Source organism: Apis florea, unplaced genomic scaffold (assembly GCF_048593485.1).
Source record: "Apis florea isolate Af1SG1 unplaced genomic scaffold, ASM4859348v1 contig_2411_pilon, whole genome shotgun sequence".
Lineage (NCBI taxonomy): Eukaryota > Metazoa > Arthropoda > Insecta > Hymenoptera > Apidae > Apis > Apis florea.
The window spans coordinates 1,494,154-1,517,226 of NW_028256580.1; the positions used below are offsets into that span (position 1 = coordinate 1,494,154).

At 20.6% G+C, this 23,073-nt stretch overlaps 6 protein-coding genes and 1 long non-coding RNA gene across 18 annotated transcripts; 2 read left to right on the top strand and 5 right to left on the bottom strand.

Annotated features, from left to right (window-relative positions):
• Positions 1–367: 367 nt before the first annotated feature.
• LOC100872089 (uncharacterized) lies at positions 368–1,761 on the bottom strand. The gene is made up of 4 exons (XM_003691803.4): positions 1,505–1,761; positions 1,254–1,377; positions 1,011–1,182; positions 368–895 (listed from the first exon to the last, which is right to left on the bottom strand). The coding sequence occupies exons 1-4, from the start codon at positions 1,610–1,612 to the stop codon at positions 676–678; spliced, it is 624 nt and encodes a 207-aa protein (XP_003691851.1). The 5' UTR covers positions 1,613–1,761; the 3' UTR covers positions 368–675.
• Positions 1,762–2,361: 600 nt separating this feature from the next.
• On the bottom strand, positions 2,362–4,485 carry heix (UbiA prenyltransferase domain-containing heix). 2 transcript variants are annotated; one of them, XM_003691801.4, is made up of 2 exons: positions 4,227–4,485; positions 2,362–3,953 (listed from the first exon to the last, which is right to left on the bottom strand). In XM_003691801.4, exon 2 carries the CDS (start codon positions 3,938–3,940, stop codon positions 2,942–2,944), a length of 999 nt encoding a protein of 332 aa, XP_003691849.1. In that variant the 5' UTR covers positions 3,941–3,953; positions 4,227–4,485; the 3' UTR covers positions 2,362–2,941. The 2 variants fall into 2 exon arrangements, with proteins under 2 accessions (XP_003691849.1, XP_086761715.1); XM_086905589.1 differs by having other exon boundaries at positions 2,362–3,950; positions 4,227–4,474.
• Positions 4,486–5,806: 1,321 nt separating this feature from the next.
• Mlf (myeloid leukemia factor) lies at positions 5,807–11,360 on the top strand. 4 transcript variants are annotated; one of them, XM_086905592.1, is made up of 7 exons: positions 6,029–6,459; positions 6,987–7,191; positions 7,277–7,559; positions 7,634–7,766; positions 8,599–8,670; positions 10,196–10,253; positions 10,553–11,360. In XM_086905592.1, the coding sequence occupies exons 1-6, from the start codon at positions 6,407–6,409 to the stop codon at positions 10,212–10,214; spliced, it is 765 nt and encodes a 254-aa protein (XP_086761718.1). In that variant the 5' UTR covers positions 6,029–6,406; the 3' UTR covers positions 10,215–10,253; positions 10,553–11,360. The 4 variants fall into 4 exon arrangements, with proteins under 4 accessions (XP_012343776.1, XP_086761718.1, XP_086761719.1 ...); XM_086905593.1 differs by lacking the exon at positions 8,599–8,670 and having other exon boundaries at positions 6,048–6,459; XM_012488322.3 differs by lacking the exons at positions 8,599–8,670; positions 10,196–10,253; positions 10,553–11,360 and adding an exon at positions 8,040–8,188 and having other exon boundaries at positions 5,807–6,459.
• LOC100872044 (uncharacterized) lies at positions 11,298–14,540 on the bottom strand. 4 transcript variants are annotated; one of them, XM_086905595.1, is made up of 5 exons: positions 14,366–14,540; positions 13,009–13,342; positions 12,734–12,923; positions 12,090–12,644; positions 11,298–12,009 (listed from the first exon to the last, which is right to left on the bottom strand). In XM_086905595.1, exons 4-5 carry the CDS (start codon positions 12,531–12,533, stop codon positions 11,830–11,832), a joined length of 624 nt encoding a protein of 207 aa, XP_086761721.1. In that variant the 5' UTR covers positions 12,534–12,644; positions 12,734–12,923; positions 13,009–13,342; positions 14,366–14,540; the 3' UTR covers positions 11,298–11,829. The 4 variants fall into 4 exon arrangements, with proteins under 4 accessions (XP_086761721.1, XP_086761723.1, XP_086761724.1 ...); XM_086905597.1 differs by having other exon boundaries at positions 13,046–13,342; positions 14,366–14,507; XM_086905598.1 differs by lacking the exon at positions 14,366–14,540 and adding an exon at positions 13,561–13,690 and having other exon boundaries at positions 13,046–13,342.
• An 85-nt stretch (positions 14,541–14,625) lies between these two features.
• LOC147658011 (uncharacterized) lies at positions 14,626–15,410 on the bottom strand. Its single transcript, XR_015291403.1, has 2 exons — positions 15,307–15,410; positions 14,626–15,243 (listed from the first exon to the last, which is right to left on the bottom strand). It is a non-coding gene; the product is annotated as an uncharacterized LOC147658011 (long non-coding RNA).
• A 1,590-nt stretch (positions 15,411–17,000) lies between these two features.
• On the top strand, positions 17,001–21,414 carry anchor (integral membrane protein GPR155 homolog anchor). 4 transcript variants are annotated; one of them, XM_086905609.1, is made up of 12 exons: positions 17,001–17,060; positions 17,535–17,598; positions 17,690–17,808; positions 17,914–18,203; positions 18,262–19,073; positions 19,151–19,218; positions 19,291–19,437; positions 19,506–19,645; positions 19,716–19,878; positions 19,955–20,120; positions 20,201–20,387; positions 20,473–21,414. In XM_086905609.1, exons 3-12 carry the CDS (start codon positions 17,741–17,743, stop codon positions 20,784–20,786), a joined length of 2,355 nt encoding a protein of 784 aa, XP_086761735.1. In that variant the 5' UTR covers positions 17,001–17,060; positions 17,535–17,598; positions 17,690–17,740; the 3' UTR covers positions 20,787–21,414. The 4 variants fall into 4 exon arrangements, with proteins under 4 accessions (XP_086761735.1, XP_086761736.1, XP_012339532.3 ...); XM_086905610.1 differs by having other exon boundaries at positions 17,016–17,060; positions 17,442–17,598; XM_012484078.3 differs by having other exon boundaries at positions 17,031–17,181; positions 17,442–17,598.
• Elp5 (Elongator complex protein 5) lies at positions 21,402–22,885 on the bottom strand. Of its 2 annotated transcripts, none has more exons than XM_086905616.1 (3): positions 22,647–22,885; positions 22,485–22,567; positions 21,402–22,293 (listed from the first exon to the last, which is right to left on the bottom strand). In XM_086905616.1, exons 2-3 carry the CDS (start codon positions 22,543–22,545, stop codon positions 21,494–21,496), a joined length of 861 nt encoding a protein of 286 aa, XP_086761742.1. In that variant the 5' UTR covers positions 22,546–22,567; positions 22,647–22,885; the 3' UTR covers positions 21,402–21,493. The 2 variants fall into 2 exon arrangements, with proteins under 2 accessions (XP_086761742.1, XP_086761741.1); XM_086905615.1 differs by having other exon boundaries at positions 22,681–22,803.
• Between the last annotated feature and the right edge of the window lie 188 nt (positions 22,886–23,073).

Sequence of the window (23,073 nt, forward strand, 5' to 3'; positions counted from 1 at the left end):
TTTTTATAAATTATATTTTTAAATTTAATTATCAATTACATATTACATAAATTTATCATTAAATAATGTTAAAGATTATTTTAAAATAAATTTAATTGTAAATTTGAAACATAGAAAATATTTCATATAATTCAAATGACATGAAAATATAATAAATTGTATGTTGATTTATATAATCTATTCTAAATTAGTTTTATTATTATTAACTGTTAAAAAATGTTATTTATTATACTCTTATTTAGTGTATTATAATCTCAAAATGTTTAATATTTAATTAATATTATATAAAATTGTTCAGGTTACAAAAAAAAAAACATTTAAAAATATTAGAAAATTAAGTATTGTTAATATATATTAACTGCCATTGTAATTTTTGCCCATTTTTCAATTTAAATTACATATTAATATTTCTAACATACTTTTGTTTTTATAGAGAATATACATAAGAACATAATTCTTTTTTTGAGAAATCTTTCATATTATATATGTAAATATAAATAAAAATAAAAAAAATTAAGAAATTAAACAAATATTTAAATATAATACATATAAATGGTAAATTATATGTAATAGATTATATAGAAAAACAATAGACAATATTAGTGTATTTTAATTATACTTGCAAAAATATAAAAATTTCAATTTTTTAATATTTTTTATTTAAATGAAATTGAATTATATCAATGAAAGATTGTTTATTGCTCTTCCTCTACCTATTCCAATTAATTTCAATTTATTATTCTTTTGAATAATTTTTCCCCGACCAATTCCCATTGAACTAACTATAGATTCTAAATCTTCAACACAAGAATCGTCACTTGCTTCTCGCAACATAGCTTCAGAAAAACCACGAGGAGCTCTTATGGGTTTGGAATCTTTACTTCTTTCTTCATTTCTTGATATAAATTCAAAAAATTAATGATAAGTCCTTATAATTATATAAAAAAAAAATAAAAAGATAATAAATATGTAACAAATTAATATAATTGGAATTATAACTAAATTATTACTTTGAATCAATAGTTATATTAATTGTTTTCGTATTGTTATCCATAGAATATTCTTCTTCAGTTAAAATAACAGAGTTATCATTAATTTCTATGTCCCAGTTTTCTGTACAATCTATTGTACTTGAAAGATCTGAATATATCTCAAAATTTGTTGCACCATGTTTTTTTGTTTCTATGAAATATAATATTTTAACAATAATATCATTAAACAAGAGAAAATTAGAAATAAAATAAAAAAAAAACCTGGATATATTTCATTTAACACATTACGAGCAGAACACGTAATGATATGCTCCTCTAATTCTTCCTTAAATAATCGGTGCGTAGCATTATATGGACACATAACTTTATAATGTTCAGGATACCGCTATTTTTAAAATTTATTATATTTATATAATGATGATATAAATATTATTTTATATAAAAATTAAATTTATTTGTCAAAATTAACAAAAAACTAATGCATTTATAATATTTTTTTATAATTCACTTACTTTTTCACATTTGACTATGTGCTTTTGAAGACGAGATTTTGCGATAAAATGATTTTTGTCATATGGACATATTATAATCGGATCATGGAGCGTAAGACATTTATACATTTTGAGTTTATTAAAAATATCCTATTAAATATATTAAATATACAAATAATAATAAGAATGTCTTTTATGTTTTAATAATTTTTTTCTATGATCGAAATTATTTCTTCGATATATTGCTTAAAATCGATAGTATATAAAAATCGATATATAGTCGATTTATATTTATATCGAGAAAAAATTGTAAAAAATATTACAATATATAATATATATAATATATATATATATATAATTCAAATTAAAATTCAATTTAATTTATTACACATATATTTAAATTTTAATATAAGTAAAAGAGGAAATATTCTAGATATATTTTGTTTTCATTGACATTACATTTCTTAGTCTATAAATCAAAATAAATCAAAGATTAAAATAAATATTCTATTTTTATATATAATCATTATATATAATATATAATTTATACATATAATTGATACTAATATAGAGATTAAATTTTTTGTCTTATATTTTTTTTTGAAAAATAAAATATTATTTCAAACAAGAGTTGAAAATAATATTAAAAATGTATGTTTAATATTAATTATTTTTTGATTTATTTGCATTGTATAGTTTTAAAAAAATATAACAAAAATATAACAAAATAATTATAGATAAACTTACGTAAATAATTTAATAATAATTCTTATATTATAAATCTTTAACATCAAATGATGAAATAATATAATTTATTATTAATATGCTATAAGAATTTATTATATTTTTTTTGTAAATTTATTAATTTATAAAACATGAAAATTTTCAAAGTTTATTCCCAAAATTCTTAATTCTTACATTTTTGAAATTACAAAAACTATGCATATGGTTTCTTTTCATAAATAATATTACTTAATTTTTAAACACTAAAATAAATTATTATATAAACATATTTAAATAATTATAATTTCATAAATTTATATTCTTTTTATTCCTATCCTATGTGCAAAAATATTACAGTAATTATACACACTGGAAAAATTAAAACAAATTCAAAATTTTAAATAATGTAATTTGTACATATCAAAGATCATTATATTATTGGAAAGATATATCCAAATGTTTATTGTATTATAAATATTCATAATATAATACAAATAAGAAAAATGTTTTATAATATACATGATAATGTTCATATGAAAAAAGTTAATAAATGTTAATTTTTCATAAAACTAAGAAGCAAGATTGAATAATATCAATTGATTTTAGATAATTTATAACAATCCAAATATAATGATAAGAAAGAAAGATTTATATAAAATTATACATAGATAGGCTAATAGCTGCCCATACAATTATTTTAATTATTGAGTTTCTTTAAATAATTATATAAGTATGTTACAGATAGGGAAGAGGATCGACAAGTAAACAAGCAATAACATATAAAATGCCCAGAAACATATTTAATTTAGCTGTTTGCTTAGGCACACTCTGAATCATATGAGGGCTTCTGAATTGTTTTTCTATTTTGAAGGCAGTTGGTAAAGTGATAACTGGTAACAGAAACCATATAGAATACCTTAATGCAAGCACCACCAGAGTTACATATGGTGTGAATAATAAAAAAGCATATAAAACATGAGATACAGTATGACCTATTAAAATAGCTAATGTTACTATTCCTGCTCTTTTATCACTCTCTAAATCTCGAGTATTATTACTATGTAAAATAGCTTCTGTATTTAGAGCAAGAGGTATAGCATAGTATATTGTACCTAATTCAATATAACCTGTTTGAGCCATGAATGCAAATAAAACTGAAATAGGACCAAATATAACTAAAATAAGAACATCACCTAATGCAATATATTTAAATCCTATTCCTCCTGTATAAAGAAATGAAGAAGATAAACCTCCAAAATATACAAGTGCAAGATGTTCCATTTTTGCAGGAGATATGGTAGTTAATAGAACAAAACCTAAACATCCTGCTGTATATAATAATGCACCTAATGAAACTAATTCATCTTTTGATAAAAGTTGATCTACTAATATCCTATCATCACTTTTCCGACTATCTACTCCTTTTATATAATCAAAATATGTATTTACTACATTACCAGCTCCATGTACACAAAAAACTGTATATACTGTAAGGATAAAAGATATCCAGCTAAAATTTGCTATGCTTGTTAACCGATAAGCTAATGCAGATCCAAGAAGTGTTGGCATTAATGAAGCACTTAATGACCAAGGTCGTACAGCTAAAAAGTATGAAGACAATTTCATAAGTGGAGAATTCAATGTTGAGGATGATATTGGTGAACAATTGGTATTGTTTGACATTGATTTTCCTCCAACTTCTTTAGTAGAAACCCAAATACCATTGGACATCATATTTTATATTCTGCTATAAATAAAACAAATCAATAATATTATTACATAAAAATAAATTCTATAATTAACAAATTTAAAAAGAAAATTAAAACTAAATTCTTTAACTAAATTCTTGATCAACAAAAAATATACAGAATATATTTAAGGATTTATAAGTATTACTACATGGAAAGAATTTTACTAATTAAAAATGAACTATTGATATAATTAATTTATAATAACATTATATAATTTTATAAAGAAATTTATTCTTTAATATAAATATATAATAATTAGATGAACTTACCTAGTATTCGTTTAAAGAGAAAATGTTAGGTTAGAACAATCTCCATACTGTATTCGAAATTGTTACATTTTTTAAGTATTTATTAATTAATAGGAAAATTATTAATTATGCAAAAAAAAAAACAATTTTCACATAGTTAAATTTGAAATTCTTAATTGAAGAAGAATTTAATTCTTCTTCTTATGTATCGTTACATATGACGATGACGTGTTTTCATTAATATGCACGTGGCGCTCTCTAAAATATTCTTTTTTTTCATAAAGTCAACAATATCGTTAATAAATTTAACTTTCACAAAAAATATTTAGAAATATCTAATTACTCTTTATCTTTAATTTCAGAATATTGTACTATTTATTATATTATATATATTTTTTATTATATTATATATTTTTATTATATTTTTGTTAATTTTTAAATAAACAATATCTATTATTTTTAAATATATCAATAAATATATGACATATTTAAAAAATTAGATATATATATTCATAAAATAAAAATATTTAATTTTTTTTAATATTATAATTTTTATATCAATTTTTATATTTTATATATATAATCAAATAATATACATATATTATTAATATATTTAATATATATATAATATAATATATATTTTTGATTATATGCAATAGTAGATTGAAAATAATTCATATTATATAGTTATAACTTTTAAACAAGAAAAAATTTAAAATTCTATTTTTAAAATAATTAAAATTTTAAAGATTATTCAATAGTATAATGTATTAATTAAAATAATAACAAAATACATGTAAATATGTCCTAACAAGAAACTGTGTGTGTGTGTGTATGTGTGTACGTATGATGTATGTATATTATGTGTATATTTAACTAGAACTCAAGTTTAGAGAATAAATATGGCAACAATGTCCAAATTTTTAATATAGTCAATCAAGTATTAGAAGTCTTTAAAAGTTACTAGAAGTTACTTCAGATTCTCACGAATTTTCATATTTTATATTTTTATAAACTATTTATTTATACGAAAAAAACTATGATTTCATGTAATTCTCTAACTTTTTAAAAATACAAAATTTTGTATACAAATAATATTTGCGCCAACATATTCGAATATCAAAATAAAATAAAACACATAAATTGAAATTCAAAAAGTTTAATGTTTTTTTTTAAATTTAGTTAATAGATATTCACAAATACAAATAACGCTATTTTTTTCATTTATTATTGTATTTTTCTTTTTTTCTATGTATATAGTTATTTATTAGAAACTAAAATCAGAATTTTAAAATTCTTATTTTACATATCTTAATTTTTAGCAATTACAGTATAATAATTTAGTAATAGTTATAATTATTATAATATTATTATTATATAAATATTATATAATATTGTCAGTTTTTTATATTAAAATTTTATAAATTAATTAATAAATAAAAAATATAAAATATATATAATAAAATATAATAAAAAATATAATAAAAAATAATTAAATTATAAATTATAAATATAATAAATAATAAATTATATATAATTATTTATAATATATTATAAATTATCGTTTTCTAACATAATTTATTATTTGGAATTGATTCAATGATATTTTCTGCGAATTACTCATCTTTATTTATATGTCTAATCGCTTTCGTTTAATATTAGAAATCTTATTTCTTTTTCACATATATTAATTTATTTAAATTAATATCAATTCATTATGTAAACTAAACTATAACCTTAAAATTTATATACTTATCACTTGCTTATATTACTTTTATTTTCTGTAATTATAATTAAACATTTATACTTGAGTATACAAGAATTATATATATATATATATATAGATCAATTTAAAAAAATATTAGATTTCGTTTTCTATTTATCGTAATAACAAAATAAGACTCTTGATACTAGCAAAAACGATGTTGCCAAATTTAACCATGTATCTAAAGTAGGCTGTGACTCTATGACTGTAGAAGATATATCCATTTATTATACGCTGTTCATTATACGTTTCATAAACGGTGGTGTCAGATAGAATTGATCGTTTTGCTTCACGTTCTGTTCCAGAAATTTCTAATAAATCCTTTCAGTGAAATTTTCCATAAAAATTTATTTTGTTTTATACATTTTAAGTGTTTACGTTATTCTATTTTTAATTATCGATCGTAATCTTTTTCACAAATATTCTGTTTTTCAAAATGTCCTTTTTCGGATCATTGATGAGTGATCTCGACGATGATCCTATTTTTGGGTGAGTTAAAATACAAATTTTAATTTATTAATTTTTTTTATAAAAATGAAAATATATACATTATATTATTTTTAAACTTAATTTATTGTAATTAAAATAAAGTAAAACAAAATTTAAAACATTTTATTAATTTTATTAATAATATATATAAATTTACGAAAATATTTATTATATATTATTAATATATTTTGATTCGATGAAATTTTTAGAAAAAAATTAGTAAATATTTATATTCGCAAAACATTCCACATTAGAATTTTATCTTATAAATAGAAATATAAATAATTAGAAATATAATCAACTATAATTATTTTAAATTTTATAATGGAAATTTCATTTTTATAAATTTTTCTTATTTTTTCTTGTATTAATTATTAATTATTTGATATAATATATTTATTATTCTTTTGTATAATTAATATCATATTATATAATAAGAATAAATTAAATTTATTGAAATTTTCATTCATTTTATTGTTGAAGATTTTGTCAAAATACTTTCAAGTTTTTAATATTATTTTTTATAGATCTCATATTCAATCTATGAGACATATGAATAATATGATGAATTCATTATTTAATGACCCATTTGGTATGATGGGTCATCCTAGCCATAATGCTATTGCACATGGTAATCATAGGAATCGAAATCATCAGGATGATCTTCAAGTATTGCCATTTGGATTTCCACCATTACCATCATTTAATATGGGCAATATATTCTCAAATTTTGTATGTAAATTCTTTTTTTTAATTTACGAAATTTATAATAATAAATATGGAAATTTATAATATATATTTAAAAAAAATATTTTAGGATAATATGACATCAAGTGGAAATTGTCATTCTTTTGTATCAAATTCTGTAATGACATTTGGTAGTGATGGTCGTCCACAGGTTTATGAAGAAACCACATCCACAACAACTGCTCCAGGTGGAGTAAAAGAAACAAAAACAACAGTCTGTGATTCTCGTACTGGAAAAAAAAAGATGGCTATTGAACATCATATTGGAGATAGAGCACATATTTTAGAAAGAGAACAAAATATTCATAGTGGTGAACAAGAGGAACATCAGGAATTTATTAATCTTGATGAAGGTTAATAATCTTTTTCACATTTTTATTTATTTCATATCTAAAATAAAAAAAAAAACTATTATTTTATTTTACAGAAGAAGCAGAGAGTTTCAATAAAGAATGGGAATCACGTGTTCGCCATTACCATCATGGAAATCATTATGGTATCCATGGTCATCGAAATAGATTTGATCATAGACAGTTGGCTTTACCTGATCCATCAGGAAGGTTAGTTCATTAAATATATAATTTATTTCAAACAAAATCTTTATGTATAATTATTTGCACAAAAAAAAAGTATAAATATTTTTCTTATAGTTCTTTAAAATATAATTGATGTTTAATACATCTTTTTTAAAATATTAAAATGTTAATATATGTAGTGATGTTGCATGTATATATCCTATAAACATAGAAATAAATGTACACTTAAGATTATGTCTGCATGAATAAAAATATTACATATATAGCGCTGATACTGATAAATTTAAATTTATGCAGTGTACATAAGAAAACCAGAAGACGAACCAGTAAAAAAAAGTGAATGAAGAAAAAGGATCTCATCATATTAAATATCATTTTATCTTACTTTCTGCATTCCCTGCCAAAATTTTGTATCAAACATTCAAATAAAAACATTTAAGTTTTAATTTTTATTTGTTTTGTTTAGTTATAATATGAAATAATCAAAATTTCTTTATTCTTACTTTCATGATATTTTAATTTTCTTGTATTATTTCATGTGCTATAAAATTATGATTATTATATCATTACATGAATATATAATTTATTGATTCAATAATAAATAATTAAATAAATTAGTTGCAACATATTTCATAACTTTGATTCTCATTTTATAGTAATGTAAATTTATTGGGATTAATAAAAGATAATGTATCAATAAAACATATAATACTACACTTAAATTTTTTTTATTTAACATATTATAAGCATGAAACTAAATCTAAATCTTAATATCTAAATTTTTTATTTTTTTGTTTTATTCTGTTTTTTATTTGCTTGTTATATGCTTTCATAATCGATATTCTAATTCTTCAAGATGGACATCTTCTAGACGTAGTTTAAGATTGTCACCATCATCTAAACCATACAACTCAATTTACAATTTAAGGTAATTTTAGTAATTTTATTAAAATTTATAGTTTGAATATGTATTAAACATATATTAATGTGTTACAGAATTAAAAATTTGTGGTTTAATATAAATAATATAAAATTATTATGCATTATGTACTATATTTATAAACATTAATTAAATATCTTTAATTCATATGTATATATTAACATATTTATAATATAAAAAAATTACAGATATAAGGAATATAAGGAAAATTTATTTATAATAAATATCTATATTTGCACTATTAAATTATTTAAGAATAGAATTTATTGAGCAAAAATAATAATCATTCTTTTGAATAAAACTAATGTTTCTAATGAACTTTTTAATAAGTTACAATATTTTTCAATATTCATTTTGTAGAAACATTATAAAACTATAAAAAGTATATATATAAGAAACAATATAAAAGTATCACTGATTCATGCATGTTGTTTGTAGTGTGTAATACAGTAGTAATAATTAAAGTATATTAATATTTATAGTGATATTATATTATTATATTTTTATTATTTAGATGATTTTATTAGATCTATGTTGTATTTCTAAAAGCAATAAATTAAAATTTCTCAATTTATAGAAATGTATTGATAATTTTTAACTTATAAATTTAGATAAGAAATTAAGAAAAGCTTTAAATAAAGAAGTTTTAATTTAAAACTAATTTAAAATATCTTAAATACAAATCTTTTTTAGATATGTTATAGATGTTAAATATGTATTGAATACAAATATTTTTTAGATATCTTATTATCTTGTAATAAAATAAATATAATTTATATTTTATTTTATATTTTTTTAATAAAGAATACATTTAAGAATTTTATTTGAGAATATTTATTCAAATAAATGAGAAAAATTCTTTTATAAATTTTCAATTTATTAATAATAATAAATTTTAACATATTTTAGCAAAAATCAATTAGTCTTTTTTTATACATTAATATTAATAATAGCAACTTTTTTAATGCAGTATATATGATAAATTTTTAAATCATAAATATTAATATTTAAATACACATAAAATAAGATGTTCAGTTTTCAATATTTCATTCTTTGAAATTAATTTCGATTTTTAAAGAATATGTATGTATTTATAAAACCAGTATAATAAAAAATATAATGAATAAAATTTTGTATCCATAAAATAATATTTTCTGAATATATATATATATATATATATATATATATATATATATATTTTATGATAGTTATAAATAATAGTAAATACATATGTAAATGTATAATAATATATATAAATATACATATATTTTTTTAATTCATTACAGTTTTATTATATTATTTATTTTTCATTTATATCTTTTTAATTCAAATTTTATATATTATATTATGTATACATTTTTGCTTTTTACTATTTTTTTATGTATAAGACTATAAAATTTATCTATTATAATATTTGTTTATAATATATTATTTATTATGTTACTTTTAAAATTTGTATAGAATATATATATATATATATATATATATATATATTATATATTATATATTGCAGGTACAACCGCAAATATTAATAAAATAAAAACCATAGTACACAATGACACATATGCAATGTAAGTATGCATTTTATTTAAAATTTATATTTTTATGTTTCAATTTTTCTGTAATTCATTTTATATATTTTTTTCAATATTATACTATTTCATTTTTAATTTTTAATGATGTTAATTCAAAAATCTTTTTATTTTTGTAAAAAATTTTTAAAAATTTTATTAATATGCAGACTTTTTAATAAATTTTATCATATTTTTATTTTCATATTTTACATATTTTATATGTAATTACATATTATAAAATTTAATTTTAATAATATCAACAAATATATTATGATTTAATATTTTTATGTTTACAGTTTGAATTCATCCAGTTGTATTCAAATCTACATTAGCAGTTGATTATAATAAGAAACCGAAAATGCGGATGTTGAAGTTTGCAAAAAGTGTCATTATATCTCATAGTAATATATAGACTTTGTATTTAATTATTTAAATTTAAACTATGCTATAGAACTTTGATAAAATCCAGATGCTTTAATCGGTAAAATCATTAATTTTAAATAATTTCAAATAATTTCTTGTTATATTTTTATAGATTTAGATGAATTTTATTATGTTTTTTAAATTTTTTAACGTTTTTTTCTTAAAATTAAAGTTTAAAAAATATTTTCTATATTTATATAAGTATTTTATTGAAATTATATTGGTTATTTTTTATTTTACATATAAATATATTATTTTCTTGAATCTTTTTAAATAAATAACATATATGAAAACATATAAAATAATATGCATTAACATATATGAAAAATATGAGTAATATCAGAAAATATTTAACTTTATTTTAAATATATCTATACATAATAAAAAACATTTACATTATTTAAAAACAATTCAATTTATGAAAAATATATTTCATCTAAAAAACTATATTTAAATGATGTTCAAATTTTAATTATACTTTTAATATTAATAAATCATTGAAATTTCAAATATTAATACATATAATAAATCATTCAAATTTCAATATGTTAATACATTTTCAATTTTAAATAAAAATAAACATATTTTGGGATAGTATATTTATCAATGAATATACAATTTAATGTAATAATTTTTGTCATTATTTATTTCAATAAAAATTATAGATTTAGTATAACTTAATTCATTTCTTTATATTAAAAACAAAAAAAATATAAGCCATTCATAGTACCTCTTTTCATAATTTTCTTTTAAATAGAAATTAATTTTACTTAATAATGTTTCAATGAAAACATTTATTTTTCTAAGATTTTAAAATCACCTACAATTAAATATTTATGTAAATAATAATAAAGAATGATATATGAATGTATATGCTATTACTAAATTCTAAAAATAATTTTAAAATTATATAATGCAATTAATTAACGTTTTCATTGAATTATTAACAATAATATGTAAAATATAATTTTATTAAAATTCATTAAAAAAATATACCTTATTTTATAACAAGAATAAAATTAACATCTGTAATACATAATAAAACTATTAACATAATTACCAATAAAACAAAAAAAACATAAGAGGAAAGCTGACAAAAGAAATGATATATTATATATTGTCTGCACCGCACAGGGCAGATTGACTTGTGTTAATTGTCCTCTGCCAAACTGTTGATTCTTGCATTAATAGCCAGTAATTGAGCCACAAAGGCTGAATCGCTCATAACTGTAGCAAGAGCAGATAGCAGATCTTCTAAGGAATCTTGTAAAAGACCTAACTGCCGGGCACATTCGGCGATAATTTCTTTTTCTTCAGTATCAGGATTTATCTAAACAAAATATATTATTATTTAACAACACTAATTATTTACAATTATTTAATATTAATTTTTATAAATAAAAAACATACTTTTGGTGAACTGCAGAATTTATTAAATGCCATTTTGATTCGTCTTTTGCCACTATTAGTTTGATAAAAAATTGTAAAACTTTGTGCATTGTTTATATCCAGCACAACAGGAAAATATAAACCAGCTGTAACATGACCTTTAGTATCTCTTGCAAGAAGACTTCTGAAGTTATAAACTAAATTTCTGCGTTCCGTAACATCAATGGCAGTTAAATAAGGCCTTGCCACATATATAAGAGCAACTTGTGTTCTTTCTAAAGTATCAGATCGTGTTTTTCTTTCATGCCATTCAATATAATCAGGATCGTTACTGCATAAAAAGTAATTATATTCTTTTTTACAATCTGGTTCATCAGATTGAATAAACCAGCCTGTATGTGGATATAATTTATCCTCCATTATAGTAATTACTCGAGCTACATGATATCCAGGATCAAGTAGCATAACTCCTTGTCGTCCGCCAATTTTAATTTTCAGGCACACTAATACATGTTCTTTTTCACCACTATCTGCAGCAGGTGGTCCTCCAACATAATTAGCAACATTATCGATCGTCTGCATAACAAAGAAATTTATAAAAAAATTATAAAATTTTTAATTACTTTAAATTTAAATTATAATATAATTAAGAATTATAAATATACCTCTTCACAAGACACTAAATAGAAACCACTTGCTATGCCAGGAAATCTTTTATTCAAACATTTTAAACGGTATAGTAATTCAAATCCTAGACCCACACAAGTATGATGTTCACGTGTTATCAATGGTTGATATTTATGATAGAATCTCTCCAAAACAGTTTCTCCACTTGCAATATAGTCCTTATAAAACCTATTAATTGCAAAACAAATTATTATAATAATTGTCTTATAATAATATTAACATAAACTTATAAAACATATATTATGACAATTACTTAAGGAAATTGCCAATGGTATCATAGCGATGCTCACGCAGTAAATGCTGCGTTTCTAATTCAACGCTGCCTGCTAGTTCCTCATATTGTTCGACCGTTAAAACGGTCAAGGCTGGTGCCTCATAATGGGCCCATACCGGCAAGGGTAACGGCACACCCCTGATCCAGGGCCCTCGTGCCTGCCCTTGTGGCTGGCACCATGTTTCTGCTGTCTCGAGTCAACTTGGCCATTCACTTCCCCAACGGCCCACTGTTGGCACAAAGCCATGCTCATCCCTGCAGCTGCTTATTGGCTCCACAGGGCTCTCTCCGTGTTTTATACTCTTCTCTCGCTCTAAAAATATAAAATTATATATTGATTTTATATATATATATATAACATATATATTTTATTAATAATTTCAAATAAATAATTGTTTATTTTAAAGGATAAAATATATAAAAAATAATCTTTACTTTCTACTTCCATAAGTGTAAATAGGATATTTTTTAATCAATATAATTCATAACTTATTTGTTGTAATTATTATTTCCATTAATAAATATATTTACCATATCTCCATTGCTATTTAAGCACACGAATTAATACGATTCCAAATGACAAAATTTGTGAAATAAAAGCAGAGAAACGGATCGGAGTTGTCGTTGGCTTAGTATCCAACATGGCGACGGTATATATACGCATGATGAATCAATACGTGACCAGATAGATATGTAATATGCCACGTGTCTACTATGCTTTCGTCTCAATGTTACTATTCGCACTAATGTACTATTTTTTATTTACTAACATTAAAAAGGTTGCTAATTCTAACAATGTATTTAATATCTTTATTAAATGTTTAATATTTTATATTTTTTAAACTATATCAAAATAGATTAATTAATATTGTGAAAATAATTACGTAAGAAAAAACGTAAGAGTATATTTGTTTCTTGTTTTTAAATTCACAATACGTTATTATAATTTTAAAAAAAATTTAAATTTTAAGCATATCTAAAAATAATAATAGTAAATATAATTGTAATGACGCCAAAACATTAATGTTTACATTTATCAGTTTAAATATTTATTTGATTTAATAGCACATTACTTATATCACATTATGTTATATATATATATATATATATTATGTTTTTAATTTATTATCATTGAACACAATAATTTAAATTATAAATATATGATATTAGAAGTGAAAGTATTTCCCTCCCGAACTAGGACACACAAGATGTTTTAAGTACGCATATGCGAATTATTTTATCAACTATTTTATTTTATAAATAAATGTAATTTTTTATTTAAAACATAGAAAAATAAAAAAAAAAGAAAGAAATTAAACTACATTATAGAACTTACCCATACAATGAGCGCACCAAACAAACAAAAACTTTCCCTCTTCGGAAGCTTGGCACAATTTACACGTCCGAAGTCCAAGCAGAACTGGGTAGTGGAATGTATGTTGAAGATTATATACGTTCAAGCCTTTGTAATTTTCCCTTACCTCTCTGCCAAGCTTGATAATTTACCACGTGACTATTATTTCATATAAAATTTAGAAGACGTAATTTAGAATTTGCATGTTTTCTTTTTTTTTTTAAATAAATTGAAAAACAGTCTTTTCTTGTCTAATATTTAATATTACTTTTTTGTATTACATTCGAAAGTATTTTATGTGTTCGATAAATATGTATAATTATTAAAATTTTATTCATATTTGAAATTTTATGTTATTTTCAATATATTTAATATAAATTTCGAAATTAATTAATTCATAAAACAAAAGATATGAAAAATTTGTTACAAAGAAATTCATCTTAAATATGATTGGTTGAACATATTGCGCTTCTGAAAATTATCACCATTTTCCAATTGTTAGGCTATCGAAGCCTTACGTTAACTTTTCTTGAGTTGAGTGTCATGATAAATATAACTGTTATGTACATGTGTATGTACATTCTTCTTCTTCTTAATATAATTATTAGGATTTCCAAGAAAAAAAATTAAATAAATACAATATTAATGATTATTTTCACTTTTCATTCATTGCATATATTATATTTTTTTCGTAACTTCAGGCGCATTATTTTAAATGACCTTGAATTGATATTTTTTCAAATTACAAATATTCTTTATTGGATTTGAATTTTTGGATTCAATGGAATTTTGAATCATGACAAACAAAAATGATATTTCGCGCGGTAAATATTGTTTTAATAATTCAGCCACAATTGACGCTACAAACAATATATATAAATATAAGTATATTATATTAATATTTAAATCTAACATATACATACGCAAATATATAAAAATATAGTCAGATTAGATACGTTTAGATATCTATTGATCACGTGATTATAATTCTATATGTATTTTGATGAAACGAAATTACTACGCAGTTATATTATTCTTTTGAGAAAATTAAAAATAACTCAACTGTTATTAATATAGTTTTTGATAATGATTGATAAATTTTCATAAAATTTGATAATGATTTCGTTTTTTATTTATTCTTATAAAAACTATACACAAAAACAGTTTAATTATTGTTTAATATAAATATATTTTCATTAATTTTATGTTATAAATATCACAATATTTTCTCATTGATTATTATTATTTTTTGTTAATCAGATTTTAAAAATTATATTAGAATAGTTTCATATTCATGATTTCAATGATAGATAGAATTTCATAATAGTGACATGAATATGAATTTCGATAATAATGCAAAGAAATTTATATATTTAATTTTTACATATATTTATATATTTACTTTACAAAAAGTATACGTAAATATTTTTTCATTATGATTATAATTAAAGAAAAATCAGATTTCTATTGATTTTTGTTTATAGTAGAACATTTAATTACACAAAATACAAAAATATGTATGTGATTCATGCAATGACGTAAAGATATATTTTTCTGCCAGAAACATTGCATTGCATTGATAAATGTATATATGTGTGAATAATCTATGTACATATGCGTAAACTTGGATGCTACAAATTTAATTAAAATAAATAATGATAAAATTATTTTTGATAATTCTTACATCGTTTAAAATAAATATTTTCTTTTAAATTTTTTATTGAATTTTTTTTTTTTATTTTTTTGTTTTTTTATTAAGATATTATCATTATTTTATTAATAATATTTAATACCACAATTTAAAGTTTATTTAAAATTAAAATTTTGTTTAAAATTTAATTATATTTTTTTCAGAAAGTTAATAATTACCTATTAATAGTTAATAATTGAAATTAATAATTATCTATTGAGCTATAATTTTATACTATCATACATTATTTGCATCATTTAATTTATAGATAATTACACATTTAGAATATATAAAATTAACTAATTGTTTGTCATACATTATTTTTTATTATTTTCTATGTATTTAAAATTTTTTGAATATATAACATATTATATAAATATATATATTAATAATAAATATATATAATTATAAATATTATTTGAAATATGAGTATTATATTTTTTATTGATTAAACGTATAATATGTATTTATTCATATTAAATTTAAATTTTATTATATATTTGTAATATTTTGCTAGAAATTAATGAATTCATATTCTTAAATATTAATAATAAATATGAAATCTTCTATACATCTTCTTTATATTTTATATGTTATATGTATACATGATTATATATATATATATATATATATATATATATATATATATATATATATATATATATATATATATATATATATATATATATATATATATAAATTTAAATCTTTTATTTTCTTCTAGTAATGACGATTAAAATTTAAATAATATAATGATTATATTTATATAATTTTATAATATTAATTTTGAATTTAATTTAAATTAATTTTATTTGTATTTACATAATATAATTACAAATAAAATTTTTCTGTTTTGAAAATATAATTTTAAGTCAAATATCTTTGTATAATAAAACTGATTTTAGGGACACGTGATATGAATGAACCAATCAAATTTAGTAATGGATATCGATATATGCATTTAGATGAGATTGAAACGATCTACTTGTACGTATGTAATCATGCATGTTTTCTTGATATTAATGTGCATAAAATATTTATATTATCAAACATTATCAATATCTTTCATAATTTCTATTATGAATTATTATGAATTATAGATTATTTCGTATGTATTTTTCATTTCGATTATAATTGAAGGATATAGTAAATATCGAATGCGCTTAAAAAAATATTTATATTTTTGCATAAATATTTATTTTAATTTATTTATTATTATATTAAAAAAATTATATATAATTATTAATTTTAATAATTTACAATAATTGTTTTAATCTTATTTATTTCCTGATATTTATTTTCTTGATATTCATAAACATATGGAAATCATTGTTTAAAAAAATATATTTAATATATTTTTTATTTCAGATTATGAAAAAAATAATAAAAAGAATGAAATTAATATGAAATTAATGCTATAAAATATCTTTCTATATATATATATATATATGTTCATTTTAGGACAATAACAATATCATATTAGAAAGGTGACAATACTTATATCAAAAACAATTATGATATAAATGTATGTATATATTTTAATAAGTTATTTTTTTATTTCTATTTAATATTCTATTTAAAATATTTATTCAATTTAAATTATTTTACATTTTCAGAAATTTAAAAAATATTAGTCATCTAAATTGAAAGAAATTTCAATTTTAATAATGAAAGTTGAACCAATAGATAATTTGTATCTTGCACTTATACAGTGCTTTGCTATTATATTATGCGGGTAAATTTTTTTAAATAAAAATAATAATTATTTTTTATCTTAATAATTAAATTTTTATTATATAATTTTTAAAATATACATGAAAAAAATTTGTTTATTTTTCAGATATATTGCAGGACGGTTTGATGTTATTACTAAAATAGAAGCAAATGGTTTGAATACTTTTGTAGGAACATTTGCTCTACCTTCCTTAATTTTTATGTCATTGGCAAAGTTAAATTTTACTTTAGTAAACTGGAAATTTCTTTTTGCTGTTTTATTAGCTAAGAGTTGTGTATTTTTTATTGTTCTTAGTATATCTCTAATTATTAAAAGAACATCAAATCCAGGTTGTGCTGCACTTTTTGCAATATTTACTACACAAAGTAATGATTTTGCTATTGGATATCCTATGAGTAAGTAAATTAAAAATTGATACCAATTTATAAATATTTAATATTATTATTTTTATAGTTCATGCATTATATGGGAAAACACATCCTGAATATGCTGCTTATTTATATTTAATGGCACCCATATCATTGGTTATTTTAAATCCAATTGGTTTTGTATTATTAGAAATTGGTAAGCGTTATGATGAGGATCATAGAAGTTATAAGGACATGATTTACTCTATTATAAAAGGAATAATGTTGAATCCAGTACTTCTCATGACTGTCCTTGGTATCTTTGGTAATCTTGTCTTTAGTCATGTAGTACCAGCTGTACTTGCAACTATACTTAATGTATTTGGTAATGCTTTCTCAGCAAGTGCTCTTTTTTTGTTGGGATTAATGATGGTTGGAAAAGTGCACAAGTTGAAAGGTACAGCTCTTGTAATACCAGGGATATTGATTTCAATAAAATTGCTGGTACTTCCTTTGGTTATAAGAGAATCTATTATTCTCTTAAACCCTGGAGAAAATGCTACAGATACCCAAGATTTAAGTACATATGGATTTCTATATGGTACTATTCCTACAGCACCAGCTTTATTTATTTTCACTCTTCGATATAATCTTGAAATTGATTTAATTGCATCGGCAATGGTTGCTTGTACTTTTTTATCTGCTCCACTAATGTTTGTATCTGCAAAATTAATTGATGCTGTTGCAACTGGGATTAGTCCAGAAAATTATGAACATCAGTTGAATATATTTTCTTTTGATGTAAGCATTGCTTCAGCAACAGTTTGCATATGGCTAATAATCTGTTTTATTGGATTAGGAAAAAAAAAATATAAATGCATCACTCACAAATGTACATTCTGTATTATAATTGCTCAGGTTTGTATTAAATTCCATTAGTTTAGAATTTATATCAATTATAATTGAAATATTTATATAAAAATTGTGATTTTTAGCTAGCGACAGCTATTGGTGTCGTAATATGGACCAAACTTGAATCTCATAATAGTGGTTCAGTTTTATGGTAATATCTATAATATATATATATATATTAATATATAATATATATATACACATATATATTAATTTATTGTAGGTATATTCAATTTATTTTAATTACTATGGGAGTATATGCAAGTCGTATTTGGACTATGGCAATAGCTGCAACTTTGTTATATTTAAGTTCCCGTTCTTTGGATTTTGTTTACAATATTCAAAAATGGTTTTATCCTATAGGATGGGGGTATGATAAATACATTTTATCCTACAATTAATATTAAAAAAGATAATATAATTAATTTATTGTTTCAGAATTCCATTTTTAATAGCAATTATCATGTGTAGCACTATATCTTCAAAGGAATCTGAACTTGAGTTTAGAAATCCAAATTTTCAATTTGGTACTATTCAAGCTGGAATTTCTATTTTTATATTAACATTTTGCTTTATTGGTAGGAATAAAATATATTTTGTTAAATGAAATAAGAAATAATTTTTTTTTATTATATATTTTTTTTACAGTAACAATAGGCTGTTTGATTTTACAACAAAATTATCATCGTCGAAATATTTTAACATCTTATCCTAATTTAATAAATAATACTGAAAATTCTTATAATGATGATAGTGAAGGACAGGTAGTAGATGTTGAAGATTTGATTTCTTCAACTTCTAATACTGCAATGTAGGTGATTCATATAACAAATTTATTATATTAAAAATTATAAAACTTTTTTTAATTAATATATTAATTCTATTAGCATTGGTTGTGAATATATAGATGATTGTCCAAGTAGAATATGTAGAGGCTATAATAATGAAATCAATAATTGTGATTTATACATAGAAGTTGAAAATGAAAGAAATGATCCTCAATTTTTACGACATCTTATATTCGTTATTTTACTTCTATGTTCTATGTTTATAGTAAGTACACTATATATGCAATATATGCAATATATTCAAAAGATATTATAAAATTATATTTTATCAAATATTTTATAAAGGGTTTATCCATATCAATTGGAACATTATTGATGGAACAATTAACCGGAATTTATGCGGAATTAGCGTTTTTGGATGTTGCTTTAAATTTTGGCCAATCATTAATCACATTTGCTATTTTTGGATTAGATACTGATCTTGGGAAGTTAGGATGTTGGTTACGAAAAATGTGTCGAAAATGGCGTGCTGGTACAAAATTATTTTTATTATATATACTATTTTTTTATCTTTAAAAAATATTTATAATTAAAATAATATAATTTGCTATTTATAGAAAAAGAATTACAACTTCCTCCTGAAGATGCATTAAGTCCAGAAGTGAAGGCTATTAGGGATCAATTTAATCGTTGTTATTTAACCGAATGTCGTGCTCGTATAGCAATATGTCGTAGACGCTTATTAAAGGTATACAAAGGTGTTTTCACTGGAACTGATTTAGTTAATTGGTTGCTCGAAGCCAATATTGCGCAAACTAGAGAAGAAGCCATTCAATATGGTCGTAATTTATTAGAAAGTAGAGTATTACAGCATATTGATGGTACCCACCATTTTTGTGATCAAAATTTACTTTACATTTTTAATGCCTAATTATACACCTTGATAAAATTTTACAAAATGATTATTTTTAAATTCTTTTATTAGTGTATCATCAAATATTATTTCTTTAAAATACTATAAATTGAAATATCTAGCAGTGAAATTTTTTACTATATATTTCGTATAATATATTATCTAAGATTTTTCAAGATAGAATATAATTTTTAATATTTTTTTAAATCTGTATATTTTTTAAATTAATTTATTCAATTATAGTATTATTGATTACTATTTATTCTATAAAATCATTTTTGCATCTGGCTGTGCTTTTTCTTTCTGTGCTTTCTGTAATTATAAATGTTACATATATTTTATGATACAGTCTCAAACTTATAGAAGAAAGTGATAACAATTAATTGAACGAAAAGCCAAAGAGATAAATATTAGTATTCTATTTTTAAATTTGTTATTTAATCATTATTATATGCAGGATTATTTTATATAAAATATCTCTATTTTCTTATAGATTTGAAATTTATTGTTAATAAGTTTAGAAATATTATGTTAGAATAAAAGATATTAAATTTTATTGCTGCAATAAAATAAGAAATGAAATATTATAAATAATATTTTTGAAAATATTATATCATAGAATAAAAAATAAAATTTTTCTTTGAAATAGTAGTTTTTTTAATGTAATATTTTAATTTTAATTATAATTTGAATATATATTAATAATAAGAAGAAATATAAATAAATTAGAAACATAAATCATCATCTGGATCTTCCTCATCAATATCATCTATGTCCTCTGGTTGATAATTAATTTTAGATATATTTATATTTGGATTAACTATATATGGTAATATTGTTTTTTTTTTCTGTTTTACTTCATTTTCACTTATTTCTAATCTGAATGAAGATTCAATTTGATTCAACTTCTCACACTCTGAATCTAATTTTTTGCATTGTTCAAGTTTTTGTGACTGAATTTCATAAGATATGATATTTTGATTTACTATTTCCTGTTGTTTCAAAATTCCTCCATTTATTTTACGATGCACAAGTTCTACTATATAATTAAAATTCTTGTTTATCGTTGAATTAGAAAATTTCTGTATTTTTACATATGTACTACCTAATGTTTCAATGCAAGGTATTTTAATTTTTACAAAATCACGTTTATAAATACAAATTACTTGTGACACTTGTTTGCTTAATTTCTTTAAAAACCACAAAGTCTTTGATAAACCAATAAATAAAATTAAAGATGTCAAACAATCAATAATCACTGTAGATTTTGCATTTGTAGTTTTCAAAATATATTCTAATCTATGAAAATCTTTTTCAGCAATATTACTTGTGTCAAATTCATTAATATTAATAGTATAATAATCAGAAATATGTATGTTATCTGATGTGAAAACTTTGTGTTCATTTTGATATGAAGATTTTGGATTGGAAAACAATAACAAATTGAATACACGATTAGCATCATTCTCTTTCCACATTTGTATCCATCCTGCAATTAGTATTTTTGCATATGTTGCATTTACTCCTAAAATATATTTATTATTATTTATTATCAATTATATATTATTTATAAATAAATAAATAAATATATATATATATATTTTTTAATTATAACATTTAAATTAAACCATAGTTTTGCAAAATATTTTTCTCATGTATATATATATATATATATATGTATGTATGTATGTATATATTTTATTAATATCACCAAACCTTCATCAAGAATAATTAATTTTGTACCTTCTAATGAAGGTAACATTTTTACAGATATCATATTGTATTATAAGTAAGAACACCTATGAAATTAACAATAATCATGTAACTATATAATGATGAGTAAATGTTATATTATTATTAATGAAGTAAACAAATTACAATTAAAAATTTAATTATTAAGAATGAAGATTACATTTATAAGAAATACATCTTTTTAAAAAATTTAATTTTAAATTTTTAATTTTGAAACAAGTCAATATTATTTCTTATTCATATTTCAGAAAGTGAGCACAAACTATGCGATACATAGAAGAATGTGTATATTGTCAAATTTGAATGTGATCAGTTCAGAGAATTTTATCTTTAAATTATCTTCAATAAGATTGAAATTGGTCCTCGATACAACAATTGATAGATGTCGCTGTATTGACTCTGAAAAGGGTGCGGTACACGGTAATCGCCATACTGGACGAACGTGACCAAAGACAGAGCGAAAATGAGTACTAGAGTGTGTGTCATATCAAAGCTATTTCACTCATAACAGAGGGTTTATTTTGACAGTGTGATTTGCGAATGACCCACACGA